The 22,102-nt window shown below is 37.9% G+C and overlaps 1 protein-coding gene across 4 annotated transcripts in view; it reads left to right on the top strand.

Annotated features, from left to right (window-relative positions):
* CDH7 (cadherin 7) overlaps window positions 1–22,102 on the top strand; it is a 139,662-nt gene that overhangs the window by 103,401 nt on the left and 14,159 nt on the right. For all 4 annotated transcript variants that reach the window (XM_044934463.2, XM_044934462.2, XM_044934461.2 and 1 more), the window contains 4 exons: window positions 12,787–12,923; window positions 15,435–15,556; window positions 16,493–16,610; window positions 19,779–20,030. In XM_044934463.2, the coding sequence (XP_044790398.2) occupies window positions 12,787–12,923; window positions 15,435–15,556; window positions 16,493–16,610; window positions 19,779–20,030 (629 nt within the window). The remainder of the gene's footprint in view (window positions 1–12,786; window positions 12,924–15,434; window positions 15,557–16,492; window positions 16,611–19,778; window positions 20,031–22,102) is intronic.

Consider the following 22,102-nt stretch of genomic DNA (forward strand, 5'->3'; position numbering starts at 1 on the left):
CTCAAATAATAGGCTTAGCCTTATTATTTATATAAGTAAATTATTACACACATTTAATGATATTAAATATCAATTTATCATTAATATACAAATAATAATCAGCATATATAGAGAGAGAGGTTATATGTAATTAGTGCTCTCTTTTCCTTCTCTTTTGTTTGACATGAATATCATAGTCTAGTAAAGAATTGTATAAAATAACTTATTTCAAAAGTGAAGTCATACTCATTGCTTCTCTGTCTATATAACAAATTCAGGCTATGTAGTAGCTGTATTATTTTTAACACAGTGATCATAAAGCATTTCTAAGAATATAACCTTCTGTGCACTAGAATATCTATGAGTTCCAGATGCACTTAGATGGAATAAGCCTTCTCTTCCCTGTAAAAGCCCAGCCTGTATTGTCAGAAAGTTCCCAGACTTAAGTTCAGCTCCATCCACTAAGTCCTATTAATGTGCAGAGACGTGAATTTGAGCTTTGTTATGGCATCACAACACTAGTGATATACTTGTCTTCTTCCCCTGTGAACAAACAACCACAGTACAATCGTAGTCATAGATCAGGTGCTCAGGAGAGCCTGACTTCTGCTTAAATCACTTAATTTAATGGGGAGAAAGAGAGAAGGCTTTCATGAAATTGAGGATTGGAAAAATAGACACAGTAATATACATGATAGTTCACTACTTAAGCTAGTGAGAGGATTTAAGAAAATTTTGGTTTACTGGTATTTTATAATTTTTTTCTTTATCCATTTCCTTGTGTATCATTCTGTTAGAGCCTTTTAGAGTAAATATTTCACTTTTAATAATATTTTATTTGAAAAAATGCAGTATCACATAGTAATTTGGGGAAGGAGAAGGGAGAGTAGGACCAAGTGGGTAGTGACTTGAGTTAGAGATGAAGTGAGTTCCATGTCTGCTCCCTGGGGCACAGAGAAAGAAAAGGCCAAAGGGTGAACTCTGCTGAATTTGGAGGTAAAGACTTCTGTGTCCTCCATCAGCTCATTAGCACTGCATTTTTACCTCATTTTTAGTTTCTTAAAACTAATAAAGGTGATCCTGAAAGTTTAGGTCAGTGCTTCTTACATCCTTTTCTAATCTCTAAATCTCACAAATAAGCATTTTGTTCAACGTTGAATTAAATGTTGAATTAAATGTTATTTTGTGTGTGCCTGTGAATTTCTCTTTTGCTTTTTGAAAAGTAATTTGACTTAGATTTATGCTCATATTCCTACAACATTGCTTTGCCTTACTCCTTTTTTTTTTTTTTTAAATAAGGTCAGCACAATCACTCATAGCTTATCTGTTTCTGGACTTCTCTCTCACATATTTCTTTCTCCTGGTCCATTTATGATAGCCTTTAAGAGGCCAGTCTCCTCATTGTGTAGCTCAGCGAGTTGAGGGGAACTTCTAGAAATAATATTCTCTAGAAGATTGGTTTTCTTCTGCTGTTTGCCGAGTGCCTTTAGGGGATATTTCCATATAACCCAATAAAAAGGAAAAGCAGCACTTGCAGTCCTTGCCCTAGCCCAAATATTTTGAACATTAAGGGAGAGGGAAAGTAACTGATGCTTTTAAACTGTCAATCATTACTGAAATATTAGGAAGTATTATCCCTGTACATTGCTTTATTATAGTTTATTGTTTTCATACCATTTTTATTTCAAGGTCAGTAAAGTCAATGAAGGGAGACATATTTTACAAGGAACTATATTGGCAATCCACTGAAGGTTGTGTTGTATTCACATATTTTCCAAGATATAGTAGTAAATATTGCATAGTTGTTTAATAGACATAAACATATATTTGCATTGGGCACTCAAGTAATTATCAAAATATAAGCTCTTCTGCAGATGCCAGTGGACGAGCAGATTCCACAGTCTGCTGAGATCCTAGGAAAAGTGAATCTCCAGGTTGAGATGGAAGCTGGAGACTCTTACAATTGTGAACTTTGTGCTCCTGTACCTTTAGCGATATTATAGTTCTCAGAGGAATGGAAAAGCAGGATTTGTTTCCTCATAATTGTTTAACATTAGGCCAGATAATATTTGAATTGTAAACGAGTATGGGAAAGTGGATAATTAGTGTTTGAATTCATTGACATTCTTTGTAGCGTGGTACTGAAATCTAGCATATGCTGTTTGTGTTTGGAATATTTTCTGGTATATGGGGCAAGAAATTAGAATTCTAAAAAGAAATGCATTCACTTGCCTCCAGCAAGGTAAATGGAGGTCTTCTTGCCATATGATCCATGCCTTACCCAGCATTTTTTTTTTTTTTAACCTACTCCACTAATGTAGCAACTTAAAGCTTTGCACTTCTGCCCTTTCCTTAAAAGAATATCAGGGCATCTATGTTACTACTGAAACCTTACCATTCTAACTGTTTCAGTTCAGTTCAGTTCAGTCACTTAGTCGTGTCCGACTGTTTGCGACCCCATGAATCGCAGCATGCCAGGCCTCCCTGTCCATCACAAACTCCCGGACTTCACTCAGACTCACGTCCATAGAGTCAGTGATGCCATCCAGCCATATAGTAACAACAGGGTGAAAGACTGAACGAGCCCGGAGCCCAGTGATTGGCTGGAGTACAGCAGCTTTGTGGATTGCCTTGTCTGTTACAGCTTGCACACCATCCAGAGGGCTTCCCCGGCCCACCGTTGCCTGCATACTTTGTTTCCTCTTTCCTGATATGAAAACTAGAAGCCAGAACTGGAAATTAGGTGATTGAGATTACTTAGGAAAAAAAGAGAAATTTTGAAAACACAAGTCGGTAATTGAGGGCCAGAATGTTTCTGACATTTTGTTTTGTACGTAGTGGCTTACCATTTCTTGTAAATTTTGGCCCCAAGTACCAAATATCAGGCTTTATCTACTGAACTTGGAAAGACTGATTTGTGTTCCGCTGATTCTGATCATTTTTCGGAATAGTAAAAGCTTCGCTTGTTTCTCATCAGTAGGATGGGAAAAAACTGTAAGAGCAGCGTAGTGTCTAGAGGACTATTAACTCTTCATGTCAGCATTCACAGACTGATCAATGAATCACATACATTAAGAACCTGCTTTGTGCACGACACTGGAAAAATACAGAAAAAAAACAGATGAATAAAACATTTCCTCTGACCTCAAGGAACTTACAATCTTGTTGAAGAAATAAGATTCCATAGAAGTTAAACAGTACATGGTGGGGAAATTACCAGAGCTTTCACAGGGCAAATTGTGAGAAAAATACTAATCACTCCAAGTTCACTGGACATGAGACCTCATTTGAAGGATTGATAGCCTAAGCTGGACTTCGAGGGGTGGCAGAATTTGGACAAGCCAAAAATATTGTGTAAGGTCTATTTGTGTTTGAGGTATGCATTTGTGTGTGTACTCAGTTATTCCTGAGTCTTTAGGACTGCTCACCAGGCTCCTCTGTCCATAGGATTCTCCAGGCAAGAATACTGGAGTGGGTTGCCATTCCCTTCTCCAGGGGATCTTCCCAACCCAGGGATCGAACCTGTGTCTCCTTGCATTGGCAGGTGGATTTTTGACCACTGGCCTACCTGGGAAGTCCATGTTTTAGGTAGCTATATCCTTCGAGTCTAATGCTATATTATGAAATGAGCACTTATTGCTGCAGGCAGTTCAGCAAGCCCAAAATCCTGCTGCCTAAAATAGCCAATGAATTGAAACATGATATTACAAAGACCAGATGCAAAGAAGCTTGATTAAGGAGTAATGGATGACAGGGCAGGGGCATGAACTGGGAGATTGGGATTGACGTGTGTGCACTACCATGTGTAAAATAGATAGCTAGTGGGGTGCTGCTGTACAGCTCAGCTCAGCTCAGCCCTCTGTGATGACCTGGCTGGGTGGGATGATGAGTGGGTGGGAGGGGGAGTCCAAGAGGAAGAGGGATACATGTATACATTTCATTGTACAGCAGACGAGCATAATATTGTAAAGCAATTATACCCCAGCTTAAGAAAAAAAGTAATGGGGATCATTTTTGGCATTTCTAACAATCCAAATACAGAACTAGAGTTGTATTTATGTTCAAGGATCATAATAATACTTATCAGCAGGCTCTTTTGATATTCCCTCTGATAAAAGGTGATAAGATAGTATCAGATATTACAGTATGTAGTGTGACTAGTCTGAGCACAAGTTGGGTGTTTGAATAATTCACTGTATTTTCAGTGGCTTGTATACATGCATATATTTGTACATATTATTTTAATCTAAATTACATGTGAATTTCTCACAGAATTAAAGGGAAATTTGAACAGCCAGTCTTTCGAAAAGAGAGGAGGAAGGTTTCTCTATAAATATGAGTAGCAAGAATGCGCGGACAGTCTCTTATGAATGTGACAGAGGATGAAACATTGGCCGCTTTTTTTCCCCTCATGGCTCTGTTTAAGAAAGTTTTGGGGGCGGGGTGGTCCTGTCTTAGGACACATGTCCTCCTACCCAGGAAGTCCTGGGCCTCTTCATTGTGAGGCCCCATCAAGGTTGCGTGAGATTGAGAAGGTTGAAATTCCTAAAGGAAAACTGAGATACCTTTGTTAGAAAATGGGGAGGAGGCTGCAAACAGTGGCATCGCTAAGTACTGAACTCAACAACAGCTTATCTTGAAGTAATTTATTTCTCATTAAAGCCCTAGAAGGCAAGCATTAACATTGCACAGTTTATAAATAAACATGACTCCAGTCACACAGTTAGAAAATGTGGTTCTAAGATTTCAGCAGGTTCTGTATCAAAACCTGACATTGCTGGCAGCAACACACACACACACGCGCATGCACGTGCACGCGTGAATTAAGAAATTAAGGCTTCAATTCAAGTGATTCAATCATTTCTATTGATCAGATTTGTCGATGCCTATTTATTATGTTACCTTTTCCACCCAGGGAGTAGCACTGAAGCCTTTGTGCTCATCCAGCCTGCTCACCTCCATATTCCCTTTGTGACTATCAACGTGCATATCAATAGCTGGGTGACAAGCGTGCTGCTTGTGAAAACAGAGGACCATTTTAATCGATCTCCATAGCTTATTGAACAGCAGCATCGATAACTACAGGCATTTTTTAGGATTGATATTGTTGCAGATGTGCAGAACACTGGGGATATTCAGATATAGAAGACACAACCCCAGCCCACTTGCTATCTAGCAGGAGGAGAGATCTTAGCAAAAACTTAGAAAAAAATTCCAATGTTAAATCTGGAAATGAGAAACCATCTTTTAAAATATTCTCATTTTGCAGATAAAGAATACAAATGGTGAATGAAAAGTCCAACTTGGTACAATAGGTTTGTGGCAGGGTCCTGGCTATAAATATTACCTTTTAAATGCCCAGTCTGTGGTTCATGGTGGCATATATAAATAGCACAGAGAGCTTGTAGTGAAATTCCTGAGTCATATATACCACAACCTTAAAAAGGCGTGATTTCTGAAGTATTGGGTTGGCCCAAAAGTTTGGGTTTTCCGTAACATCTTACAGAAAAACCTGAATGAACGTTTGGCCAATCCAATAATTGGGATGGCTTGGTGCTTTACTGCCTGAGGATTTCATCAAGGAATAGTAGGAGTACAATAATTGGAAGGAGGAAAGATCAGACTAAAGAAGGACCAACATGAGAAAAGGCACCAAAATGGAGATACATGCTATATTGTCATTTATTCCATTAATATGTCAGTGTGACTATCTTAGAATTTTAGATAGAGTAGTGGGGAAAAATAATGTAAAGCTGAATTCTAGAAATGTAGGTAGCAGAGACTAAAAGCTCATCTATAGGCAATATGGTACTTATTGGAAAGATGGCGCAGACAAACACCATTCTAAATCTTGGCCCCATCAACAATCAGCTGTGAGACTTTAAAGTCCAGTCCTTAACTACAGCAATAATGGTCCCTGCTTGCCTTAGAAATTGTGTTTGGCTGGTAGGAACAAAGCTTAACACTAATGACGTATCAGTGAGAAGTCTGGTACCAGGCAATCAAAGAATGACAAATAGGCAGGATAATGTCATCAAGGGCTTGGCCTCTTATACCAGGCACTCATCACCTTGTATTTACAAGATGCTTTTTGGATTGCTCTCTAGTGTGGTCGTATCCCAGGTGAGATAGAGGGGAAGGGGCAAAATCAAATGCCAGGTGAATTAGCAGTTGTCTCCTATCCTTAAGGGAGTTTTGGAATGATGCTCAACCTGTAAATTTTCTTTTGCATCTCATTTGCTAAGAGTCCATGGAATTCTCCAGGCAAGAATACCAGAGTGGGTAGCTATTCCCCTCTCTAGGGGATCTTCCTTACCTAGGGATCGAACCTGGATCTCTTGCATTGCTGGCAGATTCATTACTGTCTGAGCCATGGAAAGCCCACAGATGTAAGGATACTGCATCTACAGGGCGGCTAGCTAGTGTAGTTTTTCAGCTGGACACGTGCCTGCCTCTGACATAACCAGGTTTCTATGAATAAGAATTAAGGGCAGGTGAACATTAGGCATGCAAGTGAAAGTGTGTTACATGACCTTACATAGCTGTTTGAGGATTAGGAAACAATGTATATATTTTAAATTCTTAGTCTATTTAGGGGGAGGGACTGTTGGGGGAAAGGTTGATGAATCTGCTTTTGGATATACTGACCTTTAACAGAAGATGTTGCCGGTATTTGGGGTAGTTTATGAAATCTCAGGAAAAGGATTGAGACTGGATATTGAGATTTTTGAGGCGTCTGCATAATAAATACAGAGAGCAGAAACCTTAACTGCTGGTGCTGCAAAAATATGGAAGCGATCTCTTTAATTGGTCGCTCCAACCTCCAGTGAAGGAGGTCAAGTATTTTAGGCTGTAATTTATAGAAACTAGAAGGATCATTGTGAGTGTGCAATCACCACTAACTGCAGCAGAAGTTGCATTAAAGATAACTTTGGGTCATGATTAGAGAAACACCAGTCCTTTCCTTTCCCGTTCAGCCTCTAATTGGCAATTGTATTTCTCTGTCCCCAAACCAGTAGATCCGGAGCTACAAAGAGTGTGCGGCTCTGAACTTCTTCAGAGTGTTTTTTTCTCTCTTGGCCTCACTCAGCCCTGCCAGACTAATTCAGAGACAATTTGTACCACTCACTCTAAAAAGTGTTATATTTTCTTTATTTCTCTTGATTAAGGAATTTTTTTTTCCTTAGGTAACTTTATCATTAACTAATGTCTCATACAGAAATCCCTGCTTTTTGCATATCCAGAGGGGCTGGTAGAAACTAGGGACCCCTTTAATGCTGGGGATCCCAAGTCCTTGTGATTAAGAAGTACAATAACTGTTCTTTGTCTACTCCTGGTCCCTGCCAGAGTTTTCCATCTCTTCTCAAGTTAATTCCTCTTTCTCTTCCCCATTCTTGCCCTCGTTCCCTTCATCTTACTTGAGCACAGCAATTTGTTGGTTTCCTCCTGAATACTTCGTTTAAATTGCTGTCTTTCAAAACACTTTGTTTATATACCATATTTCCTGAAGTAGAGTATCACAGGCAGATTCTCCAGATTAGTTACTGAATATGTGAATGAGTGAAAAGGAGATATAAGAATATCTGAATGATTCACAAATTATCAAATACCATGTATATTTGTGTGTGTGTGTGTATGGCTATTTACTACTACTACTACGTCGCTTCAGTCGTGTCCGACTCTGTGCGACCCCACAAACGGCAGCCCACCAGGCTTCACCATCCCTGGGATTCTCCAGGCCAGAACACTGGAGTGGGTTGCCATTTCCTTCTCCAATGCATGAAAGTGAAAAGTGAAAGGGAAGTCGCTCAGTCGTGTCCGACTCTAGCGACCCCATGGACTGCAGCCCACCAGGCTCCTCCGTCCGTGGGATTTTCTAGGCAAAAGTACTGGAGTGGGGTGCCATTGGCTATTTAGTGAGAGCTAAATGAGAGTTATAGGGCTTCCCTGGTGGCTCAGTGGTAAAGAATCCACTGGCCAATGCAGAAGACATGGGTTTGATCCCTGGGTAGAGAACATCCCCTGGAGAAGGAACTGGCAACCCACTCCAGTATTGTTGCCCGGTGAAATCCCACGGACAGAGGAGCCTGGTGGCTACAGTTGATCTGGTCGTAGAGTCAGGCATGACTGAGCAACTAAATAACAACAACAGATGAGAGTTAAAACTAGAGCTACCACATAGCTTATAAGTGGAAGCTACCGAGTTTATGATTTAGAAATGACTAATATGCGGAAAATAGAAACTCTAGTATCCATTCTTTCAAAACTTATAGAGGCATAGGTGATAACTCTGTTCCTTAAAGATATAGGGGTTTTTCTATGAGGTGAACAGAAATTGGAGATATTTTACATATTAAATGAATTCTTGAGTTTAATGTCCTTTATTCTAATACTGGGAAGCTTTGAGACTATTGATAATAGAGCCAGATGTTTTAGTTATTAACTTTAGTCTGTGAGGAATTACATGAACTCATTTAGAGAGCTATGTGGCAAGTTCAAGGCCTTTTTGCTTTGTAAGAATCTAGAAGTTACTTTGTTCCTGAATATGCTAACATTACCACAGTTGACTGAAAAAAAAAAATGAACAGGCTTTTTAGTATTGACTCCATTGATGCATGGGTATTTATTCTCTTGTCAAACATGAATATTAATTATTCTATTATCATTGAATTATATATATGATAATATATGTGTATATGGTCGCAGGTATATATAAAGAGAATATATTAATAATATGAAATAATGGCATAAACTGGCTGACTAAAGCAACATTTAAGAAAAGATTTGGCTTTTCTGTGTAACAGAAAATTTATGTCCTTGTTTGCATGGCTGTTGTGTGGAAAGTAGATTGTAGATGGTAAGAATGGAAGTACGCTGATAAAAAGTAGAATAATGCACAATCTAAGCTCGTATGTGGTAGCTGGAATGACTGCACTTGAGAGTAGATACTGACAAATTGACACAGGGACAAGAGAGAGAAACAAATCTATGTTTTTAGCTTGAGCATCCACGTGACAGGTGATGTCATTTGCTCAGGTGGTAAAGAGGGAGGGAGGAGGTAGCGTGGGAGACCTTAGGAGACAGAAGAGCAGTCTGAGAATGTCACATTTCAGTTCACATTGTTTATTTATGTCTGCTTCTACTAAGCAAGTAATTCAGTAAGTCTGGTTGGCCAAGGAGATTTTTATATAAATGTACGGGTCATCAAAATTATAGAATTGAGTTAATCTACAGGGCCATATAAGATGGAAGGAAAAATGTTTTTTTTTTCAAAGAGAAGGGGATGTGTGGGAAAGGTTTTGGGGGAAGTAATTAAAGATCACGGAGGATAGGGTAAACCATCTGAGGTCCTGAAAAGGGCAGGCAGTAATGTAGGAGAAAACCAAAGAATACATGATATTAATAAAGGCAAAAGGAGAATGTGTTTTAAGGAGGTGTCAGTGGTCAATTGTGGGAAACTTGGATGACATAGAAAGTAAGAAGAGAGAAGGCAACAATGGATTTGACAGAATGGAGGCCAAAAAAGAAATTGACAGAAATGGAAGAATTTTTTTTTTTTTTTATGAAAAACACATGTTTTTTATTTCAGTAAAGCTTTATAGATAGAAAAGGATCCAAACTCAAGGAAAAATGTTCTTGAGGTCAGCAAATAGGACAGACAGGTTAAATAGAATGTCTTGATTTGACACTTAGCTGCAATAAATAGATGGTAAGTAGCGGGTATAAGGACATTCAGTTGAGATGCATTTTTCCTCTCATGTTTCATGTAGCACAGGTCCTGGAGGTGAGGGTGAGTACCCTTTGTACTCCCATTACCATTTTCAAAGTAGTTTTCTTTTCCCTTTCAAACTCTCAACTCTTGGCAGAATGTATCACCACACTTGACTCAAAACCTTTCCTGTTGCTATCCACCACCAGATATACAGTAATCACACTGATTTGTTGAGTCTTTTAGTACTCAGATTATTTTGTCTTTTTCTACCATCACTTTTGGCATGATGATTAGTATCTGGCTTCTCGCTTTCTTAGTCTTTTTGACTTTAATGATCTGTTTCTTTGCCCCAGTTTTGTCATAGATTCTTATGAACATACCTTTGTCTTGTTAACTCTGAGCTGCTGTTGAAAATCTACTTCAAGCATCTACTCTCTTATCCACTACCTCCCACTGCAGCAATTCTGGATCCTGAGAAAGTCCTCCCACTTGGTGATGCTAACATGTCATGTCAATCTGCCTTCTCTTATTTCCTCAGTTCCCTCTTACAAGCGTAGAGACCATGGGTCTTCTTTATCATTCCTCCTATATAGATGTCCGAATCTACCCTCCTCTTCTCCTTTGATTGTCCATAACTGGCTAAACCCAAACCTCTCCTTTACATACATCTTCAAACAAGCAAGACAGACAAATAGGATGACTGGCTTCACATTAAATTAACGGACATAAGTCTCAAAGGAGCAATCCACAATATGTAGCTTATTCCATTATACTCTCCCTGCTGCTGCTGCTAAGTTGCTTCAGTCATGTTTGACTCTGTGCAACCCCGTAGATGGCAGCCCACCAGGCTCCCCCGTCCCTGGGATTCTCCAGGCAAGAGTACTGGAGTGGGGTGCCACTGCCTTCTCCGATACTCTCCCTAGTATATGTATTTTTGGTCTCTTTTAAAAAAAGGAATTCTCTCTCCTGCTCAAACTACCTTCTACTTTCTCTCTCAGCTGATAATCTTGTCTCCTATGCCATCAACAAAACGGATCCATTAGATAGCTTTCTAATATTCTGAATACCCAAATACCTGTTGCTGCACAAAGACAGTAATGTTTGCTGGTTTGTGGTCAATTTTTTGGTAACATTTTTTGATGTCTTCTCTTTCCTTTTTATGTTCCTTGCATCTTGTTATAGAGCAGAGTAGTAGTACATGATTCTATTTAATAATCACCAATAAAGTACTCAGGAAACAGAATACTTTCTGAAATTGGGTGTGTGTTTATTTGTTCATTCATTTGTTTTTAAATGACAGTCCTTATTTCACCCAAGTAGAAAGACTGTGAGTGCATTTGAAGATAGTCATTAATGAGAAAAGGGTGAATTTTGTATATGGAACAAAAAAAAAGCATAATTGAATAAGAATACAAGTAGAGCAGTAGTTTTTCACTAATGTTTGGATTGCAGATATTTTGAGAAAAGGCTTTAACACACCAAAATGTTTATGTAATTTGAGGTATTTTTAAAGATTTTTATTTTATATTGGATTATAGTTGATTTACAGTGTTGTTTCAGGTGTATAGCAAAGTGGTTCAGTTATACATATATCCACTTTTTTTTTCTTTAGATCCTTTTCCCGTGTAGACCATTACAGAGTTTTGAGTAGAGTTCCCTGTGTTATACAGTAGTAGGTCCTTATTCAGTTCAGTTCAGTCTCTCAGTCGTGTCTGACTCTTTGCGACCCCATGATTCGCAGCACGCCAGGCCTCCCTGTCCATCACCAACTCTAGGAGTTCACTCAGACTCACGTCCATCCAGTCAGTGATGCCATCCAGCCATCTCATCCTCTGTCGTCCCCTTCTCCTTCTGCCCCCAATCCCTCCCAGCATCAGAGTCTTCCAATGAGTCAACTCTTCGCATCAGGTGGCCAAAGTACTGGAGTTTCAGCTTCAGCATCATTCCTTCCAAAGAAATCCCAGGGCTGATCTCCTTCAGAATGGACTGGTTGGGTCTCCTTGCAGTCCATGGGACTCTCAAGAGTCTTCTCCAACACCACAGTTCAAAAGCATCAATTCTTCGGCACTCAGTTATCCATTTTATAGTATTGTGTAATACCAATCCCAGTGTCTCAATTTATTCCTCCCTGCTTTTCCCCTGGTAACTATAGTTTGTTTTCTACATCTGTGACTCTACCTTCTATTTATAAAAGTTCATTTGTACTTTTTTTAGATTATAAGCTGTATCATTTGATGTTTGTCTATCTGACTTCACTCAGTATGACAGTCTCTAAGGCTTGTTCATGTTGCTGCAAATGGCATTATTCTGTCCTTTTCTATGGCTGATTAATACTTATTGAATGTATGCACCATATCTTTATCCATTCCTCTTTTGATGGACATTTAGGCTGCTTCCATGTCGTGCTATTATAAATAGTGTTGCAGTGAATATCGGGTATATGTATCTTATCAAATTATGGTTTTCTCCATATATATGGCCAGGAGTGGGTTCTTTTTTTTTTTTTTTTTTTAAGAAACCTCCATACTGTTTTTTCTAGTGGTTGTACCAATGTACATTCCCACCAACAGTGTACCACGGCTCCCTTTTCTGCACGGTGTACAGTTCTGCTTTGAAACATGTCTGTGGTCCCTGAGTAAGAGATACAAAAAGAAGAAAGGTTACGATCAGGCTGGAGTTATTAAAACACAAGATGTTACTCAATATATGTGAATGGGTGAGTTGTCTACATACATGTCATTTTAGAGGGACCTCTAATCATGAACAGGGATACTAAATATGTTGTAAATGTTTTTTAGGAACCACTATTTGGAGTTTATAATGGCATATTCAAATCTACTTTGAAGATAATTATGCTACTTATACGATTGTTTTTATTTTGTACTTTTGGACAGAAAAGCAGAGGTTACTGACAAGCAGATGATGAATCAAGTAGAACACTGGTGCAGTTTTAAACTAGGCATATTCTATGTTAATGTGACAAATCGTGGAGTCAGCAGAATTTGGTGATTTGATGTGCAATTAACAAAATAAATAGAGCAAATTATAATCAGACATAAATATTGAAGTGCTTTTTTATTTTTTTTAAATATTAGGTATTCAATTGACAGAAACACAGATTTGGAGAGATACTTCAATATCGATGCCAACAGTGGAGTTATTACAACCGCCAAATCTTTGGATCGAGAGACAAACGCTGTTCACAATATCACAGTCCTTGCAATGGAGAGCCGTAAGTTGTAAGGTTTAACATTAAATTAGGATGGAGGACATTGAGAGTGGAGAATGGGCTGCCATGAGTTTATAATTTCAACTTGAATTTTACTAGATACTTGTTTTTCAACTTGAATTGTACTAGATACTTGTTTGAATTCAGTAAAATTGTGAAACTCCCTGGTTTCAAGGTGTGAAATATAGTTACATTTTCTAACTTGGTTTGCTAATACTTAGAAAGTTAATGGAATGAAGTTACCATAAAATAATGGGCCTGATTTACCCTTCGACGCTTTCTTCTTGTCTTGTGGTCACAGTTCAGGTGCTGCATCTATGCTGACATGGGTTAGTCCAGGAGCTTACAAAAATAGTCGACTGGTCTCTAACCAGACACTCAAGTTTGTGCATTCTCATATTAAACTAATTTTGGTCCTTGATGAGAAAAACTTTGAGAACAATGCACAATTACATTGTATGCATGTTTATAATATGATATATGTATATATATATATACACACACACACATAGGTAATATATGTATATTATAGACATACAAAAGGAGCACTAACATCAGATAATATTTAAATTCATGGCTTCTTTGTCACTCTCTGTGTGTATATGACATTTGGATCAGAATTTCTCTTGCTCCCTTTAAAATCTGCAATGTATGATTCTAGATGTTACATGAAGCATGGTCATTTCCTTATTAGATTTGTGCTTTAGAGGCAGACATTTTTGATTGATTCTAATGGTTCATAATATAAGTTTCTTAAGAAAGATGGCATTGGAGTAATAGCTTTAGTCTAAGCACAAGCAGAGATCAGAGGTTGCAGGTTCAATGCCAGCCACGTGCACTAAAGTGAGTATTACAGTGATGAGTCACATGTTTTGCTTTTCAGTGCATATGACACTTATACTAATCAGTAGTCTGTAAGGTGTGCAATAAATAGCATTATGTCTAGAGAAACAATGCTGACACCTTAAGAAATATTTTAATGCCAAAGACTGCTGTCATCTGAACCTTTAGATGTAAGAATATTAGGAACATCAGAGGTCACTATCAGTTCAGTTCAGTTCAGTCACTCAGTCGTGTCCGACTCTTTGCGACCCCATGAACCGCAGCACACCAGGCCTCCCTGTCCATCACCAACTCCTGGAGTTTGCCCAAACCCATGTCCATAGAGTCGGTGATGCCATCCAGCCATCTCATCCTCTGTCGTTCCCCTCTCCTCCTGCCCTCAATCTTTCCCAGCATCAGGGTCTTTTCAGATGAGTCAGCTCTTCACATCAGGTGGCCAAATATTGGAGTTTCAGCTTCAGCATCAGTCCTTGCAGTGAACACCCAGGACTCATCTCCTTTAGGATGGAGTGCTTGGATTTCCTTGCAGTCCAAGAGACTCTCAAGAGTCTTCTCCAACACCACAGTTCAAAAGCATCAATTCTTTGGCACTCAGCTTTTTTCACAGTCCAACTCTCACATCCATACATGACCACTGGAAAAACCATAGCCTTAACTAGACGGACCTTTGTTGGCAAAGTAATGTCTCTGCTTTTGAATATGCTATCTAGGTTGGTCATAACTTTCCTTCCAAGGAGTAAGCGTCTTTTAATTTCATGGCTGCAGACACCGTCTGCAGTGATTTTGGAGCCCAGAAAAATAAAGTCAGCCATTGTTTCCACTGTTTCCCCATCTATCTGCCATGAAGTGATGGGACCAGACACCATGATCTTCGTTTTCTGAATGTTGAGCTTTAAGCCAACTTTTTCACTCTCCTCTTTCACTTTCATCAAGAGGCTCTTTAGTTCTTCTTCACTTTCTGCCATAAGGGTGGTATCATCTGTACCATAACACATAATAAATATAAGTTTTGAAATATTTTGAGAATTACCAAAATGTGACAGAGACACGAGGTAGGTGAGCTGGTATTATTGCAGAAATGGGACTGATGGACGTGCTTGATGAAGAGTTGGCATACACCTTATAAAATAAAAAAAAAAAGTATAAAATAATAAAAAAATAAAATAATGAAGTAAGAAAAAAAAAAAAGCATGAATAACATACTAGAAATGGGAAAATGATGGCACGAATTTCGAATAGATTTCTCTAGCCTAAAAGTTGTTCAGAGGTATACCCCATCACTTAGTAAGACATGATTGTGACTCAGTCTTGTGCTTCACTCATATACCCAGAGGATATAACCCAATCCTCTTATCAGATTCATTCTCCTCTGGAGATCTGGAGATGACAAAATAAGGCTTGGTTCAAAAAATATTTTTTTAATAAACTGTGTTCTGAACAGAGTTGTTGACAAAAAAAATGTATTAGAACTCTGAAGCTATGCAAAACTATTTTTTGATATATATAAATGTAAATCCACTGAATAAATTGCCTGAGTGTAAAAAAAAAAAAAAAAGAGTTGGACTACACCTTCAATTTGTAGAACACACAATCTCTACAAAGCACATTCAAAGCAAAGTGCAATAGAACTAGGTGTGCCTGTAAATGAGAAAATCTTTTCCTCTTTACTAGAGAATCCATCTCAAGTGGGAAGAGGCTACGTAGCAATCACTATCCTTGACATCAATGACAATGCCCCTGAGTTTGCCATGGACTATGAGACCACTGTTTGTGAAAACGCCCAGCCAGGCCAGGTAAGAGGCTTCAGAATACCAGCCTCCTCGTTCGTGATTTCTTTAAAAATACCCAGCGGTAGTTGCCTTTGAAATCCTGCCAGCTTTAAGATGAAATATCATCAGCATGTTTCAGCAAAACTAACACTTTGATGTATAGCATAAACTAATATTAAAGGAACTTTCAAATTCTGGTTTAATTGGGATGATGAAAAAATTCCTTCAGAAGAAAGGTAAGCATTGTAAAAGCCATGGTAGATGTTAAGGGCTTAGGCTTTTTTAAAGAGAAATATAGCATGTGAAGCTCGATTGGGCCATTTCCCATGTTACACAGCGGGGCTTACATACTTTGAAGTTCCACGAATTTAGTGGAGTGTAGACGGGGGAGCCTGGTGGTCTGCCGTCTATGGGGTCGCACAGAGTCGGACACGACTGAAGTAACTTCGTATTAGTAGTAGTAGCCTCCTTGTGGTTTGGTCTGCTCATCCATATTGTCAGTGTCTTGTGATGTTTCTGATAAGGTAACCAGCTATTTCTGAGGTTCACAAAAGTCAGTTCAAATATGAATTTTGAAAAGAACATGAGTTGATTTTCAGAGCCCTTTTTAGATTGCATTCGTATCTGTATGTGTGTTAGTCACTCAGTCGTGTCTGACTTGTTGCGATTCCGTGGACTCGAGCCCATCAGACTTCTCTGTTCATGGGGTTTTCCAGGTGAGAATACTGGAGTGGGTTGCCATTTCCTTCTGCAGGGGATCTTCCCCAAACCCAGGTCTCCCACATCATGGGCAGATTCTTTACCATCTTAGCCACCAGGGAAGTCCTCATTTCAGTAGACCTGACCCTTCCCCAGCTCATCGCACAGGATGGTATTTATCATCGTGTTAGGCTGCTCTGTTCCCTGCTCAGAACACGGAGCGCACGGCATGCTGTTATGTTTTACACTGTCTATTCCTAGGTTATCCAGAAAGTCAGTGCCGTCGATAAAGACGAGCCAGCCAACGGCCACCAGTTTTATTTCAGCTTAACAACTGATGCAACAAACAACCACAACTTTTCATTGAAAGACAACAAAGGTAAGGTTTACCTGTTGTCACCAGAGGAGGCAACAGGCAGGAGCTTTCTAAACAAGAGAGCTTTTTCTCACTCAGGAATGCTGATGGGGATTTTTTTTTTTTCTTTCTCATAACAGCAAGGACATTAATTAAAGGGAAATAAGCCCCTCAAGTAATTTTTATCTATGGATTTTCTGTCATGAAGAAGAAACTGCTACTTAAATCATTTTAGGCCTAAATCCAAAGAGGGGAGAAGATGGATTCATCTCTGTCTTTTATTTCTGGCTCTTTGCTTCCTTTTTGTATACAAAGCTCTTTATCCAGAGCATCTAATCAGTTGAGGGTCAGCTAAATGCCTTGGTAAGGATTATATTACCTAGGCATAACTTGAGACATTAGAAAAGTAATTGGACTTAACACATTTCAACCTAAATCACCTTTGACATAGTATTGTCAGTGTCAACATCAGTTACTGTTTCATTTTTAGCATAAAAGTAATCCATGGAAACAATATACTCTTGATGCAAAGAAATACAGAATTTAAAAGGAATAATGAATTCCCTGTCATTCCAAATCCCATTTCTCTGCTTCAAAGAAAAGCATTATAGAAATAGTTTTCAAATATCTGTAGCTAGTTTCTGGTTTTGCTCAATTATATAAACACACACACTTATAGCCATATAGATAGTATATTTAGTCACGAAGTTGTGTCTGATTCTTATGTGATCCCATGGACTGTAGCCTGCCAGGCTCCTCTGTCATGTAATTTTCCAGGCAAGAATACTGGAGTGGGTTGCTATTTCCTTCTCCAATAGATAGTACATAGACAGTCATAAAAACTTTTCAAGGAAGTATGAGAACTTGCTATTTATTATCTACCTTTGTTATGTGTGTGTGTGTGTGTGTGTGTGTGTAAACAGAGAGAGAGGAGATTATCAAAAGTTCAAAGTGTTACTCGCTCAGTTGTGTCCAACTCTTTGCAACCACATGGACTATAGCCTGCTAGACTTCTCTCTTCATGGGACTCTCCAGACAAGAATACTGGAGTGGATGGCCATTTCCTTCTCCAGGGGATATTCCCAACCCAGGGATTGAACCCAGGTCTCTCACATTACAGGCAGATTCTTTCCTGTCTGAGCCACCAGAGAGGAGTATATACCCCAACAATACAGAAAATGTATTTTTCAGTTTTAATATGTGAATCAAGTTTCAGAAAAACCAAATGTAGAATGTGTTAGTCCAATCTGACTTAGTAAAAAGACTTGCTTTCAGACAATTGACGTTGCAAGTGCTTTTATCTGAAGCCACCGACTGTTTTACTGGAGAAAATTCAGCTTTGGCCTCAAAAATTCTTGAAAATAGTTTTTCTGATGCTGCTCTCTGCTTAATGAGGATACTGCCTTTTCCCGTTAGCAACATAAAAGGAAGCACATTCTCTGTGTGGGTAATCCCAGACTCTCTGCCTTCATCGTAGTTGGAAAAGACCATTCTCAGCACTTGCACAGAGGGAAGTTTAGGCCTCAGCGGGCCTTAAATATTTCCCCCACGTGTCATCAGCCAGTACCACCATGATTGTCGGACCAGCGCAGAACTAAAATGGTTGGATTTTCCAGGAATTCATCCAGCCACACAATTAAAAGGTTTTTCCCAAGTCAAGCCCTTGCTTATGGGAATCCTGGAGGAAAACATAAGGACCAGGAAGAAGGAACAGCAGTTCATATGTTGGCTTGCGTTTTAGAGGGTACATAGAGAACACGGTGAACTTTATGATCTCTTTCCCAATCATAGGAACATTACTATAAATTTAAAAATCACATATCAGATATTGGACATTTTAGCATGGACTCCCCAATTTGTTGTGTGTGTGTGTTATTTGATGCCAGGCATGTTAGATTACAAATCTACAACTTTGAAAAACCTTTGTGTATCAAGTCATAAATATGTATAACATCTGATCAGTTGGGAGGCAGACTAGAGGTGTGTGTGTGTTAAGTTACAGAAACATGCTCAACATAATATCCTTCAACTCCATGTGTTTTTAAATAAACTAATACAGTTATGTAAAGTTTAAAAATAAAATAAAATTAATTAAAAAAAATAAATGAACGCTCTTGAATTCATACATTTTAAAATAAAAGATTTGTTTATATAGAACCCTACCAACTGAACACCAAACACTTTTCTTCCTGCTACATTTGTAATTCCAGTCTCATGAGTGTATGCTCTTCTGGGCTGTTAGAGATAGTAGATGTCAGCTGGCTCTTTGATTAGAGTATTGTTAATTCTTTGATAACACTATATATTAAAGCACAGTAGATAAAACTCTGGTCCTGGTGTTCCCTCTTTTCCATTGTATTTTAATTAATTGCTATAAATTTTAAAATTACAGAAATTCCTTTATTAATTAAGGTAAGGTAACCTAAAGTCTATTTCTGATATAGAAATTAAAATCATATCATACAGCTATGTCATTCAGACTTACCACTGTTAAAAGTTTCACAGTAACTAATTGTTTAGATGAAATAAAATACTGAATATAAATTAATTTCAAATGGCCTAATTTATGACTGATAAAATGTTATATACATGATGTTTTGGTAATGCTGTGGACCGTATAGATTTTTAAAAATTATATAACAATTTCTGTTTTGAATATCTTTGCATACGCTTTTTAATTAAAATAAGAGTGGCTTATTTTACTTGTTTCTGTATTGGGCTTAGAAATTGTCAAAGAAAGGGTGGATTGAAAATTTCACCTATTTCTTCAATGACATTGCAAAAAGTATTTAACCTGTTAATCATTATTATCCTTTCTATAAGCATATGGTTTGAAATTTAAGATTGTAAAAATTATATCTAGTATACACTTTTAATATGATAAATGATGTATAAACAGTTTTCTGTTCAGTTTTACTTTATAACTGTTTCTTTGGTCTTAACCATGTAGCACGTTGTAAGTTTTTATTTTTATTTTTTTTATTTATTTATTTTGACAATTTTTTTTAATTTTTTATTTTTAAATTTTACAAAATTGTATTAGTTTTGCCAAATAAATGTATCCAGATGAACCAGTATTTGGAAATATGGCTCAAAAGAAGCTAAAGAGAGTGACTTTAAGTCAGATGAAATTTGGTAGGACAGGGTCCATCAGAAATCTTGTATTCTATACTTTTGCTCTCTTCACCCTAGACAACACAGCCTCAATTCTCACCAGGAGAAATGGTTTCCGGAGACAGGAGCAGTCTGTCTATTACCTGCCAATCTTCATCGTGGACAGCGGGTCGCCTTCACTCAGCAGCACCAACACCCTCACCATCCGCGTCTGTGACTGTGATGCAGACGGGGTCGCCCAGACCTGCAACGCCGAGGCCTACGTCCTCCCTGCCGGCCTCAGCACCGGAGCACTGATCGCGATTCTGGCCTGTGTCTTGACCTTATTGGGTAGGTACCATTTGCGATGCTTTTTCTGTAAGAGTGGTCACAACTGCCAGTGGTCAGAACTTTTCATACATTCTGAGGATACATGCAGATATTCTAACCCATGGTGTTTGGCTCACACAGGAATGACCATCGGCCACACGTCCCAGTGATATGTTTAAAACTGAAATTGTCAATTTTTATTTTGTAAACATCAGTGAAGATAAATGGCTTCTGTTTAAATTTTTTTTTTTAGATTTTAAAAAACATTTGCCATATGCTCCAGCCTATTTGTTTTAGAGTTCAGGAGTCTCTGTTAGACTAGAGAGAATCTTTTCTATGTTATTTTGATAATATGCTTATTTTAGAAATCATGGCCTTCAGTGGAATCTAATACTTAACTCCTTAAGACATGAACATTCTTTATGTTACTCTTTATTCTTGCCTATGTGTTTGAAATACATCATAATTTTTTTAAAAGACCAATGAATATGAGGGCATAAAAAAGAGAAATGATGACTTTACATCCTGCCTCTTTTCAGAAAAGATTTAAACTACATTTTATTATTTGCAAAGCTTAAAAGATTGCAATTTCAGCAATGCAAAATTTCCCAAGAAGAATTTACATATGTAATTGTACTTTTCCATGATTACTTTATTATGTGGTTAAGCTTGATTTATAACTCATATTAGAATTGCAGTTTTATAAGAGATTATGCAGCATCCTTTTAAAAATTGGAAGGTGTCCAACATGGGCATTGGGTAATGGGTTTATTCTTTTACATTCTGTGAAGGCAAAGTATAGTTACCTACAGCAAGGACAGTAAGCATTTAATATTGCATCTGAGCCTGTACTCTTGTGTTTTCTTGGGGTTTAACATAATTTGTAAATTCATTTATAGTTTTGTAAAAGCAGAATTTAGCAATGAGAATCATAATTGTATAATATTTAAAAGCAAGATTTATGAAGTTAGGTAAAACCTAGCTTTTATGCCTGCCTCCAACATATACTATGAGTCTGAGCAAGCTCTGGAAGTTGGTGATAGACAGGGACGCCTGGCGTGCTGCATTCCATGGGGTCGCAAAGAGTCAGACACAACTGAGTGACTCAACTGGTTGATTGAACATATACAAGCTCTTCACCAGGGGGAGCATTAGTTCTTCTAAGGCTAGCTTCTTAATCTCAAAGGAGAAAATAATATAGCTAAACTCATAAGGCTGTTGTGAATATTAAATGATAATTCACGTGCCAACCATCTAGTGAGCATTCAGCAAATTTTAAGTATTGATAAAGCAAGTTCTCAACCTATTAACCAAGGTAAGACCTACTTACTAATACACTGTGGAAATAATCTCATGAAAATGGAAGTTATTACCTTCAGCTAACCAAATCTAGACGAGCACTAGCTATTTTTTTCATATAGCTTCATACAGATGGCCAAAACTTAGAAATTCATTAGAAATGGCAAGTAATTCCCAATTAAAGTCTGAATATAATGTAAAGGACTAGAGTCAGTTTTGAAAAACATTGGACCATTGCAAACTGCTTATTATTTCTTTACCAGATTTCAAAACATGTTAATAAGAGGCAATTTGTATGTTTATTTTATAGTAGCTGGATAACCTAGAATATAAATATTTTCCTTCATGTATGTTTTTTTAATTTTATTGGATTATTGTTTTTTTGACTTAAAATGTTGTTTCAGGTGTATAACAAAGTGAATCAGTTTTTACATCTATCTATGTCCATTCTTTTTCAGATTGTTTTCCCATATAGCTTATTACAGAATACTGAGCAGAATTCCCTGTGCTGTACAGTAGGTCCTTGTTGGTTCTCTCTTTTATAGTGTGTATATTATTAATCCCAGTCCCCTATTTTATCCCTTATCCCTGTGATTCTCCTTTGGTAATCATGTTTGATTTTGAGATCTGTGAGTCTGTTTTATAAATAAGTTCATTTGCATCACTTTAAAATTAGATTCTACATGTATGTGCTATTACTTGATATTTGTCTGACTTACTTTCACACGCCTCTTGGCCATCTGTATGTCTTCTTTGGAGAAATGTCTATTTAGATCTGCCCATTTTTTTGACTG

This window comes from Bubalus bubalis, chromosome 22 (assembly GCF_019923935.1).
Source record: "Bubalus bubalis isolate 160015118507 breed Murrah chromosome 22, NDDB_SH_1, whole genome shotgun sequence".
Lineage (NCBI taxonomy): Eukaryota > Metazoa > Chordata > Mammalia > Artiodactyla > Bovidae > Bubalus > Bubalus bubalis.